At 41.0% G+C, this 25,339-nt stretch overlaps 1 protein-coding gene across 1 annotated transcript in view; it reads right to left on the reverse strand.

The window, feature by feature from the left end:
- Positions 1 to 591: 591 nt before the first annotated feature.
- Sec24a (SEC24 homolog A, COPII coat complex component) overlaps positions 592 to 25,339 on the reverse strand; it is a 66,836-nt gene continuing 42,088 nt past the window's right edge. The window contains exons 13-23 of the mRNA XM_042688823.1: positions 24,073 to 24,279; positions 21,561 to 21,681; positions 20,383 to 20,541; positions 17,458 to 17,631; positions 14,758 to 14,868; positions 10,591 to 10,766; positions 9,234 to 9,371; positions 7,428 to 7,532; positions 5,188 to 5,280; positions 3,381 to 3,484; positions 592 to 1,727 (exon numbers count right to left, since the gene is read on the reverse strand). Coding sequence (XP_042544757.1) covers positions 1,613 to 1,727; positions 3,381 to 3,484; positions 5,188 to 5,280; positions 7,428 to 7,532; positions 9,234 to 9,371; positions 10,591 to 10,766; positions 14,758 to 14,868; positions 17,458 to 17,631; positions 20,383 to 20,541; positions 21,561 to 21,681; positions 24,073 to 24,279 — 1,503 coding nt within the window. The 3' untranslated portion in view covers positions 592 to 1,612. The remainder of the gene's footprint in view (positions 1,728 to 3,380; positions 3,485 to 5,187; positions 5,281 to 7,427; positions 7,533 to 9,233; positions 9,372 to 10,590; positions 10,767 to 14,757; positions 14,869 to 17,457; positions 17,632 to 20,382; positions 20,542 to 21,560; positions 21,682 to 24,072; positions 24,280 to 25,339) is intronic.

Below are 25,339 nucleotides of genomic sequence, written 5' to 3' on the forward strand. Positions count from 1 at the left end.
AGAGAAAAATATAAATTTAATTTATTATAATTTTAACATTGCTCCTTAGTAAATGAAGCAGCTTTAAAAGAAAAATTACAGGTCAATGTACCATCTGTACACTGGAAAAAAACAACAACAACCTGTTAACACTGCTTAAGAGAGATGATACTTTCATAGATCACAATTACACTGAACCAGCTGGCAAAGAGTAGTTGCATACTCTAAGGGACTTGCTTGCTTCTTTCCTACTGTAAAAAATCTCCATTAAAGTCAGCCCATGTGGATGTAAACCTGAAAGATACTATTTCATTGGTGACCATGTAGACCAAGACTGTAAACACATTTCTACCTTATTAAATCAATAAAACTGCTATCTTTTCATCAAGTATTACACATGAACATCATTTAAGAAGTTCATAAAAAAAAGAATCTGAAAACTGAGCCACACTCTTTTTTTAAAGATAGTTTATCACAGCACTTTAAATATACAGATGTATAATTTCTCTATTTGTAAACAAAGCTCGCTCAATAGATTTTGACTAGAGTATTTTTGTAGCTGAATAAAAAAGTCTCTTGAACATGTTCAGAAATCGGGGTTATTTTTTTCAGTAAGTACAATACATTGAATTTAGGGACCCTAATATCCATTCAATCAAACAGCAACATTTGTGCATTCATGGACTTGAATATCCCAGAATATGTGACTTTCAGCCTAATTAATAAACTTCTTAGAAAAATGCATACTAAGATAGTATTTAAAACCTTTAGCTTCTTTCATTCGTCCCATTTCACCAGGATAACACTTTTAATCAGATCAGCATAAACCAGACAAACCCACCTAGAGGATCAAAATAACTACAATTTTTCATCTCCCTGTAATCACTATAAATGATAAATTGTTTATCATTGCAGAATAAAATGTCTAAGGCCTCAGCATCCAAATCAGAAAAACACCTAATTACAGCTTTCACTTCAAATCAAAGTGATTTTGTTCTTCAAGTAGAAAGAATACTGACAGATTTTAAAACTTGAATCCATTACTTCATATTCCTCTCAAACTAGAGTTAGTTTACTCTAGTTTTAGTTAACATGATAATTCTCAAAAGAAAAAAAACAACTGGGTATGGGGAATGAATTCTATTTTTCTATATTCTATTTATTTTTGGATATTCCAATTTTAAAAAGATCATTACCAATGGATTTGAAACTTCCCTGCAACCTGTTAAGTCTTGTGAGGTTAAATGTAGCAGCCAAAATTTCAGAAAAAATAAAATATGAGAAATATACATGTAGAACATAGAAATCTTTATTTTACAAAATGTACAATGCCTCAGCAGCATTGTTTTGTCTTGTCCCAATCCACAACAACTCAAACATAATTGGCAGCAAAGGAACAAAGGTATTCAATCATACATCAATATATTATGATTTGAAAATTACAGTATTTTAGAGTTGCATGTTTGATTTTCTGCTGTGGTCCTTTATTTGCTATAGTTGGTTGAAATCACAGTGAAAACATCTCAATCATCACATCTTAGTTCACAAACTTAAATAGAAAAGTAAGGTACTACACATTCCCAGGAATTCTGCATTATTGTGATTTCCTTAGCAATAACTAAGTCAGATTTCTTCATTTATTCACTTGCTGCTGTATGTGCAAGAGGAATTCATAGTATGATAAAGCAGATTCAGTTCTGTCTTCCACCATGCTTTGAAGGAAGCTGGCTTTCATTGGACTCTCATCCCTTAGGAATGAAAAGTACAGTTATACTCACTAGATAAAATACAACAGTAAAAATCCAGTGAAGCCAGCTGCTGGTGGCTAAGCCTGTAATACTAGCTACTCAGGAGGCTGAGATGTGAGGATTGCAGTTCAAAGCTAGCCCAAACAGCAAAGTCTGTGAGACTCTTTATCTCTAATTAACCACTAGAAAATAGGAAATGGAATTGTGAAAGTGGTTGAGAGCTAACCTTGAGTGAAAGCACCTGAGTTCAAGCCCCATGACCACCATCAACAACAAAAAGTCTGGGGCAAACTGAGCAATTTTTTTTTTTTTTTTGGTCGGTCCTGGGGCTTGAACTCTGGGCTTGGGCGCTGTCCCTCAGCTCTTTAGCCCAAGGCCAGTGCTCTACCACTATCTACCACAGAGCCACTTACAGTTTTCCAGTGGTTAATTGAAGATAAGAGTCTTACAGATTTTCCTGCTTGGGCTGGCTTTGAACTGTGATCCTCAGATCTCAGCCTCCTGAGAAGCTAGGATTACAGGTGTGAGCCATCAGCGCTTGGCTCAAGTTTGCCAATTGTGTATTTTATTTTTAATTTTTGTTGTTGTTGTCGTTGGTCGTGGAGTTTGAACTCAGGGCCTGGACACTATCCTTCAATTCTTTCACTCAAGGCTAATGCTCTACCACTTTTGAGTCACAGCTCCACTTCTGTTTTTTTTTGTTGTTGTTTTTGTTTTTTTTGGGTCCGGTTGTGGGGCCTGGGCACTGTCCCTCAGCTCTTCAGCTCAAGGCTAGCACTCTACCACTTGAGCCACAGCGCCACTTCCGGCTTTTTTTTCTGCTTATGTGGTGCTGAGGAATCGAACCCAAGGCCTCATGCATGTAAGGCAAGTGCTCTACCACTGAGCCACCTTACCAGCCCCATCTACTTCTGTTTTTTAGGGGGTTAATTGGAAATAAGAGTCTCAAGACCTTTCCTGCCCAGGCTGATTCAAATCATGATGCTCAGATTTCAGCCTCCTCAGTAGCTAGGTTTATAGGCATTAGCCACCAGTGTCTGGCTGTCCCAGACTTTAGAATTGTCAGAATTATCATAATGTGTGTATGTGTGCATCCACATGCACACCAGTACTGAGGCCTAAACTCAATGCCTGGGTACTGTCCCTTAACTTTTTTCACTTAAGGCTGGAGTTCTACCACTTAAGCCACACCTTCACTTCCAGCTTTTTGGTGGTCAACTGGAGATAAGTATATTGTGGACTTTCCTACCTGGACGGCTTCAAACCACAATCCTTAGATCTTAGCCTCTTTGAGTAGCTAGGAATTACAGGTGTGAGCCACTGATGCCTAATATTTGCCATACATATAGATACTTGTGTGTAGGCTTTCTCTGAGAACACTTGGTTGATTACATAATTTTCTGCTGTGCAGAGGAGAGTTTAGTAATTAGTAGAAATTGTTAAGCTTTTTTCCAACAAGTTTATTAAAAGTTTAGTAATTCTAATAATTATTTATAAAGCACAATTTAGTATTATTTATTGTAAAGAATTTAGTTTCCTTCCCCCCCCCCCCCCCCCCCATATTCTTGCAAAAGATTGCTTAAGCCTTAGGTCACATGTATCTATCATTCAAAACAAGTCCTTGAAAGGTGAAACCAATGGTTTTAGACTTACCTTATTACATAAAGTACTGGGAAAAATGGTCTCTGTTCTCTAAGCCAAGAGATAAAAGCTATTGTTCTGGCAGATTCTGGTGTATCAAGTTCTGGAAGGTCTGTCTGTTACACAAAATCAAATGATATCCTGTGAGTTCTAATTATACATCTACTACTGTATGAACTACAGCATTCCTCGTGTGTGTGTGTGTGTGTGTAATTATACATCTACTACTGTATGAACTACAGCATTCCTCGTGTGTGTGTGTGTGTAATTATACATCTACTACTGTATGAACTACAGCATTCCTCGTGTGTGTGTGTATGTGTGTGTGTGTGTGTGTGTGTGTGTGTGTGTGTGTCCTGGGGATTGGGTCAGGGTGCTGTCCTCAAGCTTTCTGCTCAAGGCTGGTACTCTACCACTTGAGCCACAGCTTCACTTCTGATTTTTTTTTTTTTGGTGGAGATAAGAGTCTCGTGCCAGGTGCTGGTTGCTCACTCCTGTAATCTTGGCTACCCAGGAAGCTAAGATCTGAGGTTCTCAGTTCAAAGCCAAACAAGGCAGGAAAGCCTCTGAGACTCTTATCTCCAATAAACCACCAGAAAACCAGAAGTAGCACTGTGGCTCAAGTGGGAGAGCGCTAGCCTTGAGCTGAAGAGCTGAGGGAGAGCGCCTAGGCCCAAAGTTCAAGACTCACAAATGGTGGTGGTGGGGGGGGAATCTCATGGACTTTCCTGCCCAGTCTGGCTTTAAACCACAATCCTCAGATCTCAGGCTCCTGAGTAGCTGGGATTACAGGAGTGAGCCAACAGTGCCTGGCAATTCCTCAAATTGTAACATATTTATGAGTCACCTGGTGACATTGTTGGTGCATACAGTAAATACTTTAGACGTGGAGGTCATTTTATGTTTGTTGCAAATATTGTTCTGCTCTTCAGCTCAAGGCAAGCGCTCTACCACTTGAGCTACAGCGCCACTTCCGGTTTTCTGGTGGTTTATTGGAGATAGGAGTCTCCCGGTCTCTACTGCCCGGGCTGGCTTTGAACCTCGATCCTCAGATCTCAGCCTCCTGAGTAGCTAGGATTACAGGCGTGAGCCACCAGCGCCCGGCATGGCATGGCTGTGTTCTAATAAATCCTTAATTAGAAAACTGGTGGGTTGCCAGGAGCCAGTGGCTCATACAATCCTAGCTATTCAGGAGGCTGAGATCTGAGGATCACGGTTCAAAGCCGCCCAGGCAGGAAAGTCCATGAGACTTTTATCTCCAATTAAGCAGGGGTGCTGTGGCTCAAGTGGTAGAGCACTTGCAATGCACTGAAGAGCTGAGGGACAGTGCCTAGGCCCAGAGTTCAAGCTCCACAACTGACAAAAAACAAGAAAACAAACAACAAAAATCAACTGGTGGGTCTTGTTTGCCAAGGTCTGCTTTAGGAGAACCTTCTTGCTCTTCTCTTTATTATAACATTTAGAATGACTCGCTGCAGTTCTGTGATTATTACAAGTTACTTATATTGGGTAATCATTGGTTCTAGTAGTTTTTGCTCAAGGCCTGAAAGCTAGTGCTTCCTAGATAAAAGTATGGCATAAAAACATATAATGAGGCTGGCATAGTAACAAGCACCTGCAGTCCCAGCTATTGGGAGGCTGAGGTAGGAGCATCCTTTGAGCATGAGGTCATAGACCTGTGACCCAGGTTGCCTCTGTTGACAACCACACAAATAAAACAAGATGAGTATTTTCAGTTGAAAGAGAAATGTCTATCGGAGAAATCTGTATTATCCATTTTTAATTTGAATTTTGCCATACTTGGCAAAATAAAACTTACCATAGGCTGTGGAATTGATGCATAGTTTTGAACTCCTAGAACCTGGCTGAGAAAATTCTGTGTGCAGTTTTTCCCGATCCAAAGCATAAAGACCTGCAAACAGAAATAAAGTTCCCTTGAGAGAGGCGAACAGTAAGTCTGCTGACACCTTTACCACTGGGCTTTTGTTTTCTTTAAAACTTTAAATCACATGTAAGTTTTTACTTTTTTTTCCTGGGCATTCTTTTCTACTTTAAAAAAAAACAACATTATTATTGTTGAGGAGTTATATAGAAGGTTTCAATTCCATGAGTTAGGTAATGAGTACAACTCTTCTTGGACAATGTCACCCTTTCTTTCACTTTCCCCCAGTTTTCTCCTCCTATCCCTGCCCACAAATTACACAGTTCATTATTATTATTATTATTATTATTTTTTGGGTCTGGTCATGGGGCTTGAACTCTGGGCCTGGGCGCTGTCCCTCAGCTCTTCAGCTCAAGGCTAGCGCTCTACCACTTGAGCCACACAGCGCCACTTCCGGCTTTTTTCTTATGTGGTGCTGAGGAATCGAACCCAGGGCCTCAGGCATGCAACGCAAGTGCTCTACCACTGAGCCACCTTCCCAGCCCACACAGTTCATTTTTTAACATAGTGTTTGTTTTTTTGGGTCTGGTCATGGGGCCTGAACTCTGGGCCTGGGCTCTGTCCCTCAGCTCTTCAGCTCAAGACTAGCGCTCTACCACTTGAACTACAGCGCCACTTCCAGCTTTTTTATTTTTGCTTATGAGGAATCGAACCCAGGGCCTCTGGCATGCAAGGAATGCGCTCTACCACTGAGCCACCTTCCCAGCCCCAGCCCCATTTTTTAACATAGTGTATATTGAATATCATCATTGCATTTGCTTTCCCTTCCTCTTTCCATTTCTGTTTCCCCTTAAAAGATAACAACAACAAAGCATGCTTCCATTTCTTGGAATTGGTTTAGATAAGCAGTATTTTAGATGGTCCCACCTTTGGATTTATTTTATTTTATTTTTTTTGTCTTTTCTTTTTTGGTACTGGGGATCGAACCCAGGACGTTGCACTTGCTAGGCAAACGCTTTGCCACTGAGCTACCTCCCAGCCCTGGATTTATTTTAGATGTTTATACCTTTGGGTCCTCCCTTTAGGGTATCTTCCTTTAGTCTGTTTGTGTATAAATGCATACAGCACTGTAAAAGTTGTCATGCCCCGCTATAATTTAGATCTACCTTCTACAGGAGAGAGAACATAAGACCGTTTGTCTCTCTGAGCTTAGCTCACCTCACTTAACATGATTTGTTCTAGATCCATCCATTTCCCAGAATGACACAGTACTATTCTTTCTAATAGATGAGTAAAATTCCATTGTGTATATGTACATTTTTGATCCACTCATCTATTGTAGGGCATCTGGGTTATTTTCATAATTTAGCTACTATGAATAGTGCAACAATGAACATGGATGTGCAAGCATCTGTAACCTGACTTAATGTTCTGTGTAGATGCCCCAGAGTGATATGGCTGGATCATAGGGAAATTCTTTTTTTTTTTGGTGGGTCATGGGGCTTGAACTCTGGACTTGCGCTGTCTCTGTGCCCTTCAGCTCAAGGTGAGTGCTCTACTGCTTGAGCCACAGCGCCACTTCTGGTTTTCTAGTGGTTTATTGGAGATCAGAGTCTCATGGACATTCTTGCCCGGGCTGGCTTTGAAGTGTGATTCTCAGATCTCAGCCTCCTGAGAAGCTAGGATTACAGGCATGAGCCACCCGTGTCCGGCTCATAGGGAAGTTCTATGTTTAGGTTTTTTTGTTGTTGTTGTTGGTCGTGGGGCTTGAACTCTGGGCCTGGGCGCTGTCCCTAAGCTCTTCAGCTCATGGCTAGCACTGTACCACTTGAGCCATAGCGCCACTTCTGGCTTTTTCTGCTTACGTGGTGCGGAGGGCCTCATACATGCAAGGCAAGCACTCTACCACTGAGCCACCTTCCCAGCCCCTCTATATTTAGTTGTAAAAGAGCAAAAGAATGGGTGTATTTCATGAGGAGGTACAAATTGTGACAGACACAATTGGCATTCCATTTCATGAAGAATGAGACTAGTGGGATCAAAGGGCTGATGCAAATATATGCAGGCCAGAGAACGTATGCAATCTATTCAAAAAGATATATTAAAGAGAAAAACCAAATGCTGACCAGGTACAGTGATAGAGAGTGAGAAGGGCCAGGACAAGACAAACTACTCACGGAGCCTGCATCCAGAAGGAAAGCACCATCTCTGCTCAACTTCTCCACTGAGAGCTGAAGAATGGGGGGTTGAGGGATGGTTCGATCATTGATGTTCAGTGCTCCCTGAGAGGTTAAGGGAAAGGTTAAGATATAGAAGATAGATATATAGAAGATAGAATTAAACCACAATAACAATGAAATAATGTCACCTCTAAAAGTATGGGCCTTACTTAGGCAAATCAGTTATATTTGCCACTTCTTTAAAACAAAGACACTATAAATACCAAGAAAACAAATTAACTTTTCCCCCCTAGTTGTGCTAGTACTGAAGCTTGAACTCAGGACCTAGACACTCTCAGCTTTTATTGGTCAAGGCTTACAATCTACCACTTGAGCCACACCTTCACTTTCAGCTTTTTTGTGGTTAGCTGGAGATAAGAGTACTGTGGACTTTCTAGCTTGGCTGGCTTATTCTTTTTTTGCTTTCTTCCCAGTTGTGAGGCTTGGACTCAGGGCCTGAGCGCTGTCCCCGAGCCTCTTTGTGCTCCAGGCTAGCGCTCTACCACTTGAATCACAGTGCCACTTCTGGTTTTTGAGCGGTTAATTGGAGGTCAGTCTCACAGAGACTTTTCTGCCTGGGATGGCATTCATTGAACCACAGTCCTCAGATCTCAGCCTCCTGAGTAACCAGGATTACAGGCATGAGCCGCTGGCGCCTGGCTTAAATTCTTTAATCTGAAATATTTTAACCAAAGCATCACTTCATCTATATATATATATCTAATCACAATTTTAGAAATATATACACAATGGAATTCTATGCCTCCATCAGAAAAAATGGCATTGCCCCATTTGTTAGGAAATGGAAAGACTTGGAAAAAATTATATTAAGTGAAGTAAGCCAAGCCCAAAGAAACATAGGTCCCATGGTTTCCCTTTTTTGCAATAACTAGTATATGATCTAACATTTTTATGCTTATGATTTTAATAAATTTCCTATTAAAAGCAAAGTTTACAATTAACTTTTTTCTTTAATAACTCAAACACATTACATTGTTGACATAAGATGTTCAGTATAATTTTACTCTTGGGATACATCTTTCAGATTGATTTGTTCAAATGAAGAAACTGTGGCTCTGGCTCTGGTCAATTTGACACTGTCTTCATTTCTCAGCTCTGCTCTAGAGATTTATCTTAGCACTTAGTAAAAGCACTATTTTCAGGAGCTTCCTTGAACCAAAGTTTCTTTTTCTTTTTTTGTGCTAGTCATGGGGCTTGAAATCTGGGCCTGGACACTATCCCTCAGCTCTTCAGTTCAAGGCTAGTGCTTTACTACTTGAGCCACAGCACCTTTCCAGGCTTTTCTGTTTATGTGGTGCTGAGGAATCGAACCCAGGGCCTCATGCATCCAAAGCAAGCACTCTACTATTGAGCCACCTTTCTAGCCTCCAAAGTTTCTTTTTTTGTGTGTGCCATTCCTGGGACTTGTACTCAGGGCCTGAGCACTATCCCTGAGCTTCTTTTGCTCAAGGCTAGTGCTCTACTACTTGAGCCACAGATACACTTCTAGTAATTTATTGGAGATAAAGAGTCTTGCTGACTTTCCTGCCAGGGCTGGCTTCAAATTGTGACCCTCACATTTCAGTCTCCTGAGTAAATAGGATTACAGAGGTGAGCCCCAATGCCTGAACAAACCAATGTTTGTACATATAACCAGCAAAGAAAGAAACTATAACGCTTTTATTTCTGTACTACATGGACTATAATCAAGCTTACAGACCTTTTAAAAAAAAAAGCAAGTAAAAATTAGGGAATCCATCTTACTTCATCTGAGAGGTTGTCAACTCTGTACAAATTGGGATGTGTTGTCAGCATAAGATGAACCAATGGCTGGTTTTTCACTTGACACATAGCAAAAATACGTTCATCTAGACGTGCATTTGTCCCAGTCTGGAATGATTTCTGTAATAAAGATAAACCAATGCTCATCAAAAAAGACATTTAAGAAACATAGAAGCTTGTATCTGTTGAAAAAAAAATCCTCAGACAAAATTAGCAAATTCTGTAAATTAATTTATAAAAGAATCTAAGAAGTCATACACATACTAAATTGTGACTATAACCTTACCTTTTAAGCTACCTTGTCTTCTTAGTGCCTATTTCCTAATTAGTAAAATAGGCTAAATACTCTTTATTTACCATATACTGATAGAGATACAATAATCTAAGCATCATGGGAAAAACAAGGTATACAGCAGATGACAAAGGTCTACATGAAGGGCCCAAAAGATCTACCAAGTGTCCTATAAATGCTGGGTGACAATTAATAATGACTGTCATTGTTTCTCCCATAATTAGAAATCCAACAATATATCAAAGCTTGGGAGTCAATGGTAAAAGAAATAATACAAATGATGACAGCAGAGTAGAAAATAGTAGTAGGTAATAGCCTGTCACATGTCACTGGTGGGTACTGCCTATGTGTTCTTGCCAGGGTCATTGTCCTAAAAAACCCAAATGTTTCTCGTGCCCAGCAACAGTTGCTCAATTCTCAGGGCTCTATAGCATCCGTTTTGGGAGACAGGGCTTGGAAATATCTTAGTTACTGTTGTCTCTCCCATACCTAACTCAGGATCTGGCCCACAGAAAGAGCTCAACACTTATTGAAAAAAAATGGACTCAATGTGACACCAGCGGCTCATACCTGTAATCCTAGTTACTCAGGGGTCTAGTTCTGAGGATAGCAGTTCAAAGCCAGCCGGGTTGTAAAGTCCATTAGACTTGATTTGCTCTCCAATTAACCAGCACAAGGCCAGAAGCTGAGGTGTGGCTCGAGTAGTAGAGCTCTATCCTTAAGCAAAACAGCTCAGGGTCAGTGCCTAGGGGAATCAGGATTCTTGCACAAGACAAGCCAGAGTGAACAGATATCAGCTAGCAGGGGACAGTGATGAGCCTGATCAAATACGGAGAGTGACCACACACTGAGGCTGGGAATTTGTTAACAGACTGACTCAGCCAACTTTCTCTGACTGTAAGTCTCTTCAAATGGTAAGGTCCTTGTCCTCACAAAATGTACCTGGCCCAGAATCACATATGCAGTGTTGGGCGATTCCCAGGATAAAAATCTTGGCTTTTGACCTTTCATTGTTCTAGTTGCTGTTTTTGTTTCTACTTGTCTTACCTGTTTAAGGAGAGCCAATACAAACAGCGGGAAAAGCCGCAAAGAGAAAGGAACCATGAGGCCAGGCTGCTGATTACTCAGGACTAAAGACCGGTAAGCTGCGAGAGAGTCAATGACCGCATTCACCAGGGCATCCCGGGCATCACTCAGACTGGCAGACACAGACCTGTCAACAGCTAATTGAGGTGAGGGCGAGGACAAAGAGAAACAAGATAGCGGTTTAGCAACTCCTCTAGTAAGGACCCAAGACCTTTTTTTGGGGGGGGGGGGGGGGGGTGTCAGTTGTGGGGCTTGAACTCTGGGCCTGGGTACTGTCCCTGAGCTCCTCTGCTCAAGGCAAGCACTCTACCCCTTGAGCCACAGCGCCACTTCAAATAACAGGTCAATGCATGTTCTGGGGAACCAAACCACACCCTCCAGAGACATTTTTCTATTTTCTAGTAGTATAATTCTTGGCATTTTGATGCAAACTGGAAAGAAATCTAATCTTCCTGAATCTGTTTCCTTATCTGAAAATTGGAAACACTGTCATCCATTGAATCTAATGTTAATGATTTCAGTCTATTGTTTCATTTCATAAGGCACTGAGAAATAGAAAAAAGAACACCAAAATATTACTTGAAATATGAATTCATACTGCTGTTACATAGTTTATATTTTGTATTTATGGACTTTAGATTTCAACTCTGGCTGGGCATCAATGGCTCATTCCTATAACCCTATCTACTCAATAGGCTGAGATTTGAGGATTCCAGTTCAAAGCCAGCCCAGGCAGGAAAATCTGTGAAACTCTCATCTTCAATTAGCCACAAAAAGCTGGAAGTGAAGCTATGGCTGAAGTGGTAGAGCCTTGGGCACAAAAGATTAAGAACAAAGCCCAGGCCCAGAATTCAAGCTTCAGGTCTACAGGTCCGGGAAAAAGAGAGGAGGTGGGGGGAGAGGGAGTTTTTCATCTGTTATGCATGCTGCTCTGATTTTTTTTTTTTTTTTGGATGCTGGTTTTGGGCACTGTCCTTTAGCTTTTTCACTCAAGCTGGTGCTCGACCACTTGACTTATAGCTCTACTTCCAGCTTTTTGCTGGTTAACTGGAGGAGATCAGGCTCATGGATTTTCCTGTCCAAGGTGGCTTTGAACTTAAACCCTCAGATATCAGCCTCTTGGTTACAGGTGTCACCTTTACCCAGACAACTTTTTTTTTTTCTCTTCTAATTAGTAAAAGCAGTACACTTGTTTCAAAGATTTCTCTATCTACAACTTATTCAATTCATGTGGTATGAAAAACATAGTAAAATAATTTTATTTACTGCTATGACCAAAATCTTCACCAAGGCAAGCATTCTACCACTGGGCTATAACTCCAGCAATTTTTTTTTTGTTTGAGACAAAGTCATGATATGTAGGCCAGGCTAGCCTCCAACTCATAAGCCTCCTGCGTCAGCCTCCAGAGTGCTGTAACCACAGCCATGTACCACCGTACCTTGCTACAACCTTCAAGTTTTAACAACATATAACAAACAATACTAAAGCGAAGCTCCATAAAAGAAAATGCTCCCAAAAGCCGGGCGCTGGTGGCTCAAGCCTGTAATCCTAGCTATTCAGGAGGCTGAGATCTGAGGATCGCAGTTCAAAGCCAGCCCGGGCAGGAGAGACCGTGAGACTCCTATCTCCAATAAACCACCAGAAAACCGGAAGTGGCGCTGTAGCTTAAGTGGTAGAGCGCTCGCCTTGAGCTGAAGAGCTTAGGGACAGCGCCCAGGCCCAGAGTTCAAGCCCCACGACCGACCAAAAAAAAAAAAAAAAGAAAAAGAAAAAGAAAATGCTCCCAACAGGAAACTCAGAAACTGGCTAATCCTATTATAGGCAGGTTTGAGTCTATAGCAAATGGTCCCTCCTCCCTGAGGGAGACAGGCTGCAATACACAAACTCAGGTTAAACTTTATAATCTGTAAATGAGCCAAAGGCATAAAGAGGCAACTGTACTTGAGATGGAAAGAAATATGGCAAGATATGGACAAGGCTGCAAACACATATGTGATAGTATTATTTTTTTTTCTGATACCACAGTTTTAACTCAGGGTCTCATGCTTGTTCAACTAGCACTCTACTAATTGAACCATGCCTCCAGCTGGTTTTTGGCTGGTTAATTTAAGATACAGCTGTCTTCAAACCTCAGTTGTCTCAATCTGTCTTGTGAGTAGTTAGGATTATGGGTATGAACCATTGGCGTCCAGCTTTCAGTATAATGATTTTTAAGGTATACCACTATCTCTTATTATCCAAGTTACAGTGTTCATAAAGCACTATTGTGAATAATTCTATTAAGCACCAATATCAAACATAAGTTATGTTTCTTTTGTGTGTGTGTGTGTGTGTGTGTGTGTGTTGGTCCTGGAACTTGAACTCAGGTCCTGGACAATGTCCCTAAGCTTTTTTCCTAAAGGCTAGTGCTCTGCCACTTGAGCCACAGTGCCACTTCTGGCTTTTTGCTGGTTAACTGGAGATAAATATCTCAGATTTTTCTGCTCAAGGTGGTTTTAAACATGTCCTCATATTTCAGCCTCCTGAATAGCTAGGATTATAGGCACGAGCCACCAGCACCTGGCTAAGACATGGCTCTTTAAGTCCAAAGTAGATAAATGTATAGACAGAAAGTAGCTTAGTGGTGGCTTAAAGCCAGTGGGCAAATTAATAGGAGTACACACTAGTTGACCTAGCCATGAAAGTCTTTTTGGGATGATAAAAATGCTCTAAAATTAGACTATGACAACGTTGGTATAATCCTGTAACTATATGAAAACAACACAGCTAGGAAAGTGACTCAGCGGTAGAGTTGTTGCCTTGCATGCATGAGGCCCTGGGTTCAATTCCTCAGCACCACATAAACAGAAAAAGCCAGAAGTGGCGCTGTGGCTCAAGTGGTAAATTGCTAGCCTTGAACTGAGGAGCTGAGGGACAGCGCCTAGACCCAGATATCAAGCCCCATGACTGACCAAAAAAACAAAAACAAAAAATACAGCAGCAGGCAATAGTGGTACATATCTGTAATTCTAGCTACTAAGGAATCTGAAATCTAAGGACCTACAGTTGAACACTAGCCTGGGCAGGAAAGTATGAGGTATGGCTGAAGTGGTAGAATACCAGACTTAAGTGAAAAAGCTACAGTGCCTAGATCCTCAGTATTGGCACAAAACAAACCAAAAAACCCTAATGGAATTGCACAATTAAAATGGTAAAGTCCTATCTAATATAATTTTATCTCAATAAAGGTTCTTTAAACAAAAAAGATTATCTGTAGCAAATCTTTCCATTGAAATAGTTAAAAGGCCAACACCTACTCACCAAAAATATATTTTTCTTTTCATAAAAAATTTGTTTTGGCAAAGGTGATATTCAGAGGTGTTACAGTTACATGTCAGGTAATAAATACTTTTTTTTTGTTTTATTTTGGGGGGTCAGTTATGGGGCTTGAACTCTGGGCCTGGACACAGTCCCTGAGCTCTTTTTGCTCTAGGCTAGCACTCTACCAGTTTGAGCCACAGGTCCATTTCCCATTTCTGATGGTTAATTAGAGGTAAGAGTCCCATAAATTTTCCTGCCTGGGCTGGCTAAGAACTGTGATCCACAGGTCTCAGCCTCCTGAGTAACTAGGATTACCAATGTGAGCCACCAAGGCTGGCTATAAGTACATTTCCTTTTGAACAATTAAATATCTTATAAAAGCTAATTACTGGGAGGAGGGATAGTGGGAGAAAAACAAAGGCATGGGTAACAATGTTCTACAAGAAATGTACTCATGGGGCTGGGAAGGTGGCTCGGTGGTAGAGTGCTTGCCTTGTATGCCTGAGGCCCTAGGTTCGATTCCTCAGCACCACATAAGCAAAAAAGAAAAAAGCCGGAAGTGGCACTGTGGCTCAAGTGGTAGAGCACTAGCCTTGAGCTGAAGAGCTGAGGGACAGCGCCCAGGCCCAGAGTTCAGGCCCCATGACCGGACCCAAAAAAACAAACAAAAAAAAGAAATGTACTCATTACCTTACTTATGTAACTATAACCCTTCTATACAGCACCTTTGCAACAAAATAAAACAAAAAGCTAATTACTTAAAGGAAAACAAAAATAAGTGATTTGCCTTTATTTGTAAAATATTTACCGATGATAGCAGCTCTTACCCATATTGGCCAATAGTCCTGAAATTGCTTGAACATCAGCTCCAAGAAAGACCTCATTCAGAGTAGCAACTACAGGCAAACACAAAGTATGGACTCGGATTCTTCTTTCACCTTTGGGGAAAAGCACATGATGATAAGGGGCAGATACACACCAAAATATTATGCTGAAATCAGCTCTCCTCAGTATAGAGGTGAGTAGAGTCATCCAGAAAGCGGAGATTGTATCAACACTCTACTTTTTGTTTTTATGTTTTTGGTAGTCCTAAGGTTTGAACTTAGAGTCTCATGCTTGCTAGGAAGGCACGAGGCACTCTACCACCACTTGATAGTACCTTATTGGGTTGGTTATTTTCAAGACAGCGTTTCATTTTATGTCCAGAAATAAATCTGTAAAAAGTGGGTAACAAATTTTCGGGCACTGGTGGCTCACACCTATAATCCTACTCAGGAGGCTGAGATCTGAGAATCACGGTTCAAAGCCAGCCCAGGCAGGAAACTCCTGACACTCTTATCTCCAATAAACCACTCAGAAAACCAGAAAACCAGAAGTTGCACTGTGGCTCAAGTGGTAGAGCACTTGCCTTGAGCTGAAGAGCTGAGGGATAGTGCCCAAGCCCAGAGTTCAAGCCCCATGATTGGCAAAAAAAAAAAAAAAAGTGGGTAACATTAATTTATAGTTTTAAATTATTTTAAATAGATACTATGATATCTGAACAACAACAACAAAAAAAGACAATATTTGGGGTTGGGGCCAGTGGCTCACATCTGTAATACTAGCTGTTTCAGAGGTTGAGAATGGAAGGATCATGGTTCAAGGCTAGTCTAAGCAGAGTTCAGGAGAGACCTTCTCAACTCATAGCTGCGTGCAGTGGTTTGCACCTATTGTCCTAAACTAGGTAAGAGGCTAGAATTGGGAGTATCACAGTTCCAGGCCAGCCTGTGCAGAAGAGTCCATAAGACTCCATCTCAATAGAAGGAAGCTGATGTGTTGTTGTGCCTGTCATCACTCAGGCCCAGCTTCAAGCCCATGACTGACCAAAACAAAACAAAACAATGCCACAATCAGAAGCTGAAATTAAAAGGGCAATCTGAAGAGAATACAAACTGGCAAAATATTCCTCAAAGGAAATAAGTTAATAACAAGATTTTTCTAAGTAAACTCTATATTCAGTATTTTCATTTCAAGGAATCCACCTTAAAGAAATCACAATAAATAACAAAGATTTATTTATAGGCAAGAAATTATAAACACTTTTCATACGAACAGAATATTAGAAAAAGCTAACTTTGTAATGAGAACATTGATGGTAAATTATGGTAGACTGCTTTGTAACTTTGTTCTTTTTTTTCCTGGGGGCTGAATTCAGCTTTCTGCTTGCCAGGTGGGTACTCTACCACTTGAGGCACAGCCCCACTTGTCCCAGTTTTCCTTGTTTTGGGGATAGGGTCTCATGGTTTTTGCATGGGCTGGCTTAGGCTGGGATCCTCCTACCCCCTTTGCTATGTAATTGTGATGACAGACAATACCTTCATGCTCAATACAGGTTGAGATGGGGGATTATTAAATTGCTACAGCACAGTATCTTATAGAAGACTCTCAAGAAGTATCCGTGACTGGGAGTGGCAGCACAGGCTTGTAATCCTAGGACTTAGGAGGTGAGGCAGGAGGATCATGAATTCTAGGCCAAGCTGGGCTATATAGCAAGACTTGTCTCAAAAATAAAATTGACTGGACGCTGGTGGCTCACCCCTATAATCCTAGCTACTCAGAAGGCTGAGGATTACAGTTCAAAGCCAGTCTAGCCAGGAAACTATGTGAGACTCTTATCGCCAATAAACTACTTAAAAAAGAAAAAGCTGGTAGTGGCACCGTGTGTGGCTCAAGTATGACTCAAGTAATAGAGCATTCTCTTTGGGCAAAAGAAGCCTAAGCCCAGAGTTCAAGCTCTAGGATTGCCCCTGTCCCACCCACCCCCCCAAAAAAAACCCCAAATCCGTAAAATCTGTGAATAAATCAAATGACAAACATTTTGACTCTTTCAGGAATAGCAAAAAGCTCTTCTTTTCTTTCCTTCTTTCTTTTTTTTGGTGTGTGACAACATGAGGCTTAAATTCTGGTTCAGGTGCTGTTCCTTAACTTTTCTTACTAAAGGGTGGTACTGTACTACTTAAGTCACAATTCCTCTTCTAGCTTTTTGCTATTTAATTGAAGATAAGAGTTTCACGAAGCATGATCCTCAGATCTCAGCCTCCTGAGTAGCTAGGCATGAGCCACCAGTGCTCAACTACTTTTTTTTTTTTTTGGTCATGGAGCTTGAACTCTGGGCCTGGGCATTGTTCCTCTTCAGCTCAAGACTAGCACTCTACCACTTGAGCCACAGCACCACCTCCAGTTTTCTGGTGGTTAATTGGAGATAAAGAGTCTCTTGGACTTTCCTGCCCAGGCTGGCTTTGAACTGTGATCCTCAGATCTTAGCCTCTTGAGTAGTAGGATTACAAGCGTGAGCCACTAGTGCCCGGCTTCAGCTTCCTTTGTGACCTAACACAATTATTAATTATTTCAAGGAAGACAGTTTATCATAGACCATGGAAAAATCTGCCTTTAATGTTATGATTATAGTGAAAAATGCTGTATTGTACACGTATAAATTTAATAAGAGGGTAGATCTCTTCTTATGTTACTTTTTTCTATACACTTACCTTTGCTTGACGTATACAACAGTGCTGACTGAAAAGAAACCAGCTGAGTGTCAGTGAGACTCTCTTCTACTGACATCTGTACTGCATACCCAGCATCAGGGTTGACGTTGGGTAGAGACAGTAAGTCTGTTGAACGGACAAAGAAGTTCCCATGGAAAGTATGAATGGATAGACCTGAAAGAGAAAAAGTTATCAAAATGACCTTAACTGTATTTTGATTTTTGTCTTTTCTTTTTTGGAACTAGGGATGGAACCCAGGATGCTGCATTTGCTAGGCAAGTGTTTTGCCACTGAGCTTTGTTTCAGCCCTCAAAATGGCTTTAATATGCTTACTTATGGATACTTACTTTTATTTTATTTTTTTGGTCCAGGACTTGAACTCACTATCTGATGCTTTCATTTACTGGCTGGTGCTCAACCACTTGAGCCATGCCTCCAACCCTGGATATTTACATTTTATCTTAGTGACTTATCAAACAGTAAAAAAGTTTAGATAATACATAGTATTTAGTATGTTGAAGGGCAATAAGTGCTTGCCTTTGGAAGGAGCACTAGTGGGCTTTAAACTCTGAGCCTTATGTTTGTTAGTCTGGTGCTCTACCACTTGAGAGTTCTACTTCTGGCTTTCTGTTGGTTAATTGGAGATAAGAGTCTCACAGACTTTCCTGCTTGGGCTGGCTTCAAATCACAATCCTCAGATCTCAGCCTCCTGAACAGCTCAGATTACAGGCATGAGCCATGGGTATACAGTATGTGCTGGTTATTATTTGTTTGTCTGTTTATTTTTTTCGGTCGTGGAGCTTAAACTCAAGACCTGGGCACTGTCCCTGAGCTGTTTTGCTCAAGGCTAGTGTTCTACCACTTTGAGCCCCAGTGCCACTTCTGGTTTTCTAGTGGCTAATTGTAGATAGGAGTCTCATGGACTTTCCTGCCCAAGCTGTCTTTAAACCTCAGTCCTCAGATCTCAGCCTCCTGAGTAACTAGGATTACAGATGTGAGCCACTACTGCCCAGCTTGCTGGTTATTTCTGAGGTAGAGTCTTGCTTGCTGCCTGAGCATATACCTGGATAAACAATCCACCTATTTTAGGCTTCCCATATTAGCTCTTATGACAGGCACATACAAGTTGCTCAGCTATCTGTTAAGGAAGTATTTTGTTTAACTTTCCTGCCTAGGCTGGTTTAAACTGTAATTCCCCACAATCTCTGTCTCCTGAGCACCTGGGATTATGGGTATAAGCCAACAGCCCCCAAGTTATTAGTGTCTGGGGCCTGAACTCTGGGCCTGGGCCCTATCCCTCAGCTCTTCAGCTCAAGGCTAGCGCTCTACCACTTGAGCTACAGTGTCACTTCCAACTTTTTTCTTTTTGCTTATGTGGTACTGAGGAATCAAACCCAGGGCCTCATGCGCAAGGCAAGCGCTCTACACTGAGCCACCTTCCCAGCCCCTATTAGTGTCTTCTTAAGAGTAAAAATTTTCCAAATACCTTTTTGTTGTTGTTGTTGGCCATGAGGCTTGAACTCAGGGCCTGGGCACTGCCTCTAAGCTCTTTTGCTCAAGTTAACTGGAGATAACAGTCTCATGGGGACTTTTCTGCCTGGGCTGGATTTGAACTATGATCCTCAGATCTCAGCCTCCTGAGTAGTTAGGATTATAGGTGTGAGCCACCAGCAGCTGACTCAAATACCTTTTTGTAGGAAAATTTGGCTGTATAATTAATATTTTAGGTGGGTAGTTATTTGGACCTTAGCAATTTCTTCTTTAACAGTTTATCCTACAGTTACACTTATTGAAGTGCCATATTTCTTTGGACAAACAAAAAAAAAATCTAAACAGATCTGTTTACTACAGCAAAATACTAAAAAGTACCATCATATTTATTACCATCATATTTACTAACAAGAAAAATAAATTGTGATTGGTCATTTTAGTTAGTATTATAGTAAATGAATTAAAATAAATGGATTTATCTATATCATTATATAAATATACGATATATATCCCACGGAGCTGGAGTTAAATCTATAGGAAACACTTACCAAAGTGGTTACAGATACTACTTAACGATATAGTTTATGTGTATCCGTACATTCAAGATGATATAGAAGGAATTTAGAGCCAGGTCCTATTGGCTCACATCTGTAATCCTAGCTATTGAGGAGGCTGAAATGTAAGGATTGCAGTTCAAAGCCAGCCCAGGCAGAAAAGTCTCTGAGATTCTTAATTCCAATTAACTAACAAAAAGTCAGAAGGAAGCTGTGGCTCAAGTGTTATAACACTAGCTTTGAGCAAAACAGCTCAGGGAAGCCAGCTGCTCGTGGCTCGTGCCAGTAATCCTAGCTACTCAGGAGACAGATCTGAGGCCTGTGTTTCAAAGCCAGCCCAGATAGAAAAGTCCCTAAGACTCTTTTTTTTTTTTTTTTTTAAGGGGCGGAGATGGTCCAGTTCTGGGGCTTAAACTCAGGGCCTGGGCACTGCCCCTGAGCTTCTTTCGCTCAAGGCTAGCATTTTACCATTTGAGCCACAGTGTCACTTTGGGCTTTTTCTGTTTATGTGGTACTGAGGAATTGAACCCAGGACTTCATACACGCTAAGCAAGCACTTTACCACTAAGCCACATTCCCAGCCCTGTGAGACTCTTTTTCGCCAATAAACTACTCAGAAAAAGCCAGAAGTAGTGCTGTGGCTGAAGTAGTAGAGTGCTAGCCTTGAGCACAAAGAGGCTCAGGGACAGCACTCATGCCCTGAGTTCAGCCCCAGAGATAGCACCAAATAACAGATAGATAGATAGATAGATAGATAGATAGATAGATAGATAGATAGATAGAATAAATCCTTTAAGGTAAGACTAGGTGAAAACAGGTATGCATATAGCTTGATATAAAAAACAATATTTACACCTATATGGAAAAGTAGTGTTCCTACCTTTGGTGCATCGAATTCTCATAACTGCCTCAAAGCCAATCTTCCTAGTGAGGTACCTCTGCAGTTCCTTCTGTAATTTCTGTACTTGAACCGGATTGTGCTGATGATGGTATGATGGATAGTAATATACACTACCTGCTGAGTACCGAGAAATACACCCTGGAAGAAAAGACACACTCGTTTTTATTTTTTCAACACTGGGGTTTAAATTCAGGGCTTTGTATTTACCAGGAAGGTACTTTAACCCTTGAGTCACATCTTTATCCCTTTGTGCTCAGGTTATTTTTGAGATAGGGTCTTGCTTTTTGCTCCAGCTGGCCTAGCCTAAAGTACTTACTATTCACAATTTCTGCCTTAGTGGCATGCCACTAATGGCATCTTTTTCAGTTGAGATGAGGTCTCTTGAACTTTTTTGCAAGGTAGGCCCTGCCTTCTAAACCCAACCTCTTGAGTAGCTAGGATTATAGGTGCAAACCACCATGGCTTGTTTAACCATTTTTGTTCTTTCTTTTCTATAGCTCAGGCAATTTTCCATTCCTTTTAAAGAGTGCGTTTAATTACTGTAACTATACCAAGGTTACCACAAGCATTTTCCACAGATTTTCTCTAATTTCTCAAGGTACTCTTAAAAAGAATTCACACAGCATTGCAGAAATGTCTCTAATTCTCTTCTACTGCATTAGAGTAGACTGCTACAAAGTTTGTAATAGATTTAACCTGACAGCTGGCCTGAGAGTTGTGAACTCCCAGCTAGTCAGGAGGCTGCATGTGTTGAGGTAAAAAATCCTTTGAGTCCAAGACCCTGGGCAACATAGCAAGACCTTATTTCAAAACAGACATTTAAAACACAAAATGAAACAAAACCTGGCTGTTTTAATTTTTTTTTTTGGGCCAGTAATGGGCCTTGAACTCAGAGCCTGGGCACTGTCCTTGAGTTTCTTTTGCTTAAGGGTAGCACTCTACCACTTGAGTCACAGTGCCACTTCTGGGACTCTTTCTGTTTATGTGGTACTAGGGAATCAAATCTAGGACTTCATGCATGCTAGGCAAACCACATTCCCAGCCTCTGGCTGATTAATTCTCCCAAAGGAATAAAAATTCTTTTACTCTTCCTCCTCCTTGTGAATGTCATTATATAAATGCTATTTTGATATTCATTTACTATCTTAAGAACTTACCCAGAGAAGCCAAATCAGAATACTGTCCACTGAGAAGGAATAAGTCAACAGCTACCTGCTGACCAGAACAGTCCAAGGCTAATTTCTTATAGAAGTCAGTAGATGGTGTCAGGTGTATTTCCTATTAATAATAACAGAAAAAATGATTTAAAAGTTATTAAATTATCCAAAACTGAATATTTTCATGTGTGTACAACAATTACATTATTGTTACTCCACCTCTCTATGTATAGGTAACAATGATCTCTGGGCATCCTATCTGTTTTTTTGTTTTGTTATAATATTCCATTTTTTCATAGAGAATCATGTACTGGACTAGTATGGTAGGACATGTCTCAACCCCAACGTTTAGAAGGCTAAAGAAGGAAGATGCTGAGTTTGAGGCCAGTCAGAGCTACATAACACTCTGTCTCAAAAGACCAAAAAAGAAATAACATGTACTGTTTAAGAATTTTCTATGCATTTCCTAGGGATGTAGTTCAGTACAGAGTGCTCTTAGCATGGGTAAGACCTTGGGTTCAGTCCCTAGCACCACTTCAAAAAAATAGAGAGGGAGAGGTGTGTGTGTGTGTGTGTGTGTGTGTGTGTGTGTGTGTGTGTGTGTGTGTGTGTGTGTGTGTGTGTGTGTGTGTGTGTGTGTGTGTGTGTGTGTGTGTGTGTGTGTACTTCAAAAAATAGAGAGGGAGGGGTGTGTGTGTGTCTAAAATAGAGAGGGAGGGTGTGTGTGTGTGTGTGTGTGTGTATGTGTGTGTGTCTCCAGTGGCTCACACTTATAATCCTAGCTACTCAGGAGGCTAAGATCTAAGGATTGTGGTTTGAAGCCAGCCTGGTCAGGGAAGTCTGTGAGATACTTAGCTCCAATTAACCACCAAAAAAGCTACTCTACTCAAGTACTCTACTCAAATAGTAGAGTACTAACTTTGAGCAAAAAAGCTCAGGAACAGTGCCCAGGTCCTGAGTTTAAGCCCCAGGATCAATGTAAGTGTGTGCGCATGCATGCACATACACATATGGTTTAAGGTAATAAAAAATTATTGAAAAAAAAAATGAAAGCACGGCTGGGAATATGTCTTAGTGGTAGAGTGCTTGCCCTGCATGCATGAAGCCCTGGGTTCAAGTGGTAGAGTGCTAGAAAGCTCAAGGACAATGCCCAGGCCATGAGTTCAAGCCCAAGGACTGGCAAAAAAAAAAGATGAAAATATTTCCCAGGTTCCCCTTCCCACCGCCCCCATACCCCTCCATCCCTCGTTCACAAAACAGAGTACCATACTAGGCAACAATGGCTCATGCCTATAATCCTAGCTACTCAGGAGGTTGATATCTGAGTATCCTAGTTTGAAGCCAATTCAGGCAAGAAAGTCCATAGACACTTATTTCCAATTAACTATCAAAAAACTTAAGTGGAGCTGAGCCTGAAATGGTAGAGTGCTAGCCTTGAGTGAAAAAGCTAAGGGACAGCGCACATGCCCTGAGTTCAAGTTCCTGTACTGGCATTTAAAAAAACAAAAATGGGGCTGGGAAGATGGCTCAGTGGTAGAGTGCTTGCCTTGCATGTCTGAGGCCCTGGGTTCAATTCCTTAGCACCACATAAGCAAAAAGAAAAAAGCCGGAGGTGGCGCTGTGGCTCAAGTGGTAGAGCGCTAGCCTTGAGCTGAAGAGCTGAGGGACAGCGCCCAGGCCCAGAGTTCAGGCCCCACTACCGGACCCCCCCCCCACCAAAAAAAAATGAAGTTATCTATATTCTATTAATTTTCTTTTTTGCCAGTCATGGAGCCTGAACTCGGCCTGGGTGCTGTCCCTCAGCTTTTCAGCTCAAGACTAGCACTCTACCACTAGAGCCACAGCTCCACTTTCAGCTTTTTCTGCTTTACGTGGTGCTAAGGAATTGGACCCAGGGCCTCATTCATGCAAGGCATGCACTCTACCACTGAGCTACGTTCCCAGCCCCCAGACCAAATTTTTTAAGAGACTAATTAAAAACAATTCCACTATTTATCTATAATATGTATTTAGTCCACTGAGTACGTTATGAAGTGGGTGATATAATTACTTTTACTTTGTAAAACTAAGGAGCTAATAAGCTAACTATTCAAGTTGTATACATCTAAGAACAGTATAGCACGTAACAAGTTTGACACCAGAAATGGAATCATATACTGGTTTATCTCTCAAACTCTTAAGTTTACATACACAAGATGCTCAAAAGCTGTCAGTGTGTGAAATTATGATCCTTCCTAACTGGTCATTCCTATATGTCCATAGCATGTCTCTTAGACTTTTTCATTAAAGCTGGGTTGGATTATTAGTGGCCTGGTAATGATATTAGAAACTAAGTTTGGGTAAATCAGATAGAACGAAATGTAATAAATTAGGTGCATCTTCATAAACATGAAAAGCTTTACCTATTTCCTTATATCCCTCCTCCCCACAACTGAAAAAAGGAAACGAAATAAGCTGTGTCACCAAACAAAGTACCAGGATAAATCGTATTAAAACTTAATAATTTCCTAACCTTAGCAGATGACCTCTGACTGGGCTCTTCTCGTGGTTTAAGGGCTCCGACACCAAGAGTTGGGAGTTGGGTTTGAAAGACAGACATTCTACCACCAGTTGGGGACATCAGCTTAAAGGCAGCCTGAAGTGCAGGACCCAATGCACTCTGGGTCTCCAGAGTCTTGGTAAACATTTGTGGCAAAGTTTTCAGTAAATCTTGAACAAGCTTGTAAAATAAAACAAGAAAAAACAAGTGTTAACAATTAATTTTTTTCCCACAATAGGTCAGTAGTATCTAATAGAACAGACAAGACATTGAGTCATGATGATGGTCAGAGAATCTACAGACACTAACAGTAAACAATGAAGTTGGTCAAATGACAAGAAAGCCATTTAAAGTCAACATTATATATTGGCAAGCAAGACATCAGAATCAGGGCCTTACAGTTCTTGCACATGCAATAGTCCAGCAAGACTGTAAGTCCAAAATGTATCTAAAAGAACCATTGCAGCTTAGAAATTTGATCTGTTTTAAGGCCATGAAATATGGCTTTCTCTATCACCTCTATGCACTTTATTCTTTTAGGTTCCAGAGTTTAACTCTTCCCTACCGCAAACACTAACATAATCCATTAACTTTGCCAACTAGGGAAAGGAAAACAAAATCAAAACTAACTACCTCATATGCAGGTTAGGTTGTACGAAGAGAATTAATGGGGAAAATACTTTGTACCAGGCACAACGACCACGGCCAACAGCAGAGACCGTAGACTTGCTAGTTAAGATGTTACCCCTACGGCATGTATGCATGTACAGGGTAGACAACATCCCCCCTTCAGACACATTCTGTTCACCTCTCACTGTATTATGTCAGGGCAATTTCCAGGCAGGTAATAAGAGTTTCTTCTGAACTGACCCCAATGACACTCTGTGAATCAGAAAAGCAAAGGGCACTGAGAGCAGGCTGGCTAATGTGCTTCCGTGCAGTGACCGTAGCGTTCTCTCAGCAACCCTCCCCCTTCCCACGTGGCTGGCAGGCCAGGTCTTCAGGTATTCTTCCTTCTGGAAGAGGCTTATCTTCTACTCTACTACAAATAAGTTGCTGCATTAGACTCAAAAGTGACCAGCACAAGGGTGAACCCAAGAACTGTTCTTCTAACTTAAACTAAGAGCAAATATAAAATGCTACATATCCTAGAATTGTCAAGGAAAGAAATAAAGCTTTACCTACAGTTCATTTTTTTAAAATGTCTTCAATATTTAAATTAAACATGGCAGGTAGAAAA

The sequence above is a fragment of the Dipodomys spectabilis genome, unplaced genomic scaffold (assembly GCF_019054845.1).
Source record: "Dipodomys spectabilis isolate Male_0828 unplaced genomic scaffold, ASM1905484v1 ptg000119l, whole genome shotgun sequence".
Lineage (NCBI taxonomy): Eukaryota > Metazoa > Chordata > Mammalia > Rodentia > Heteromyidae > Dipodomys > Dipodomys spectabilis.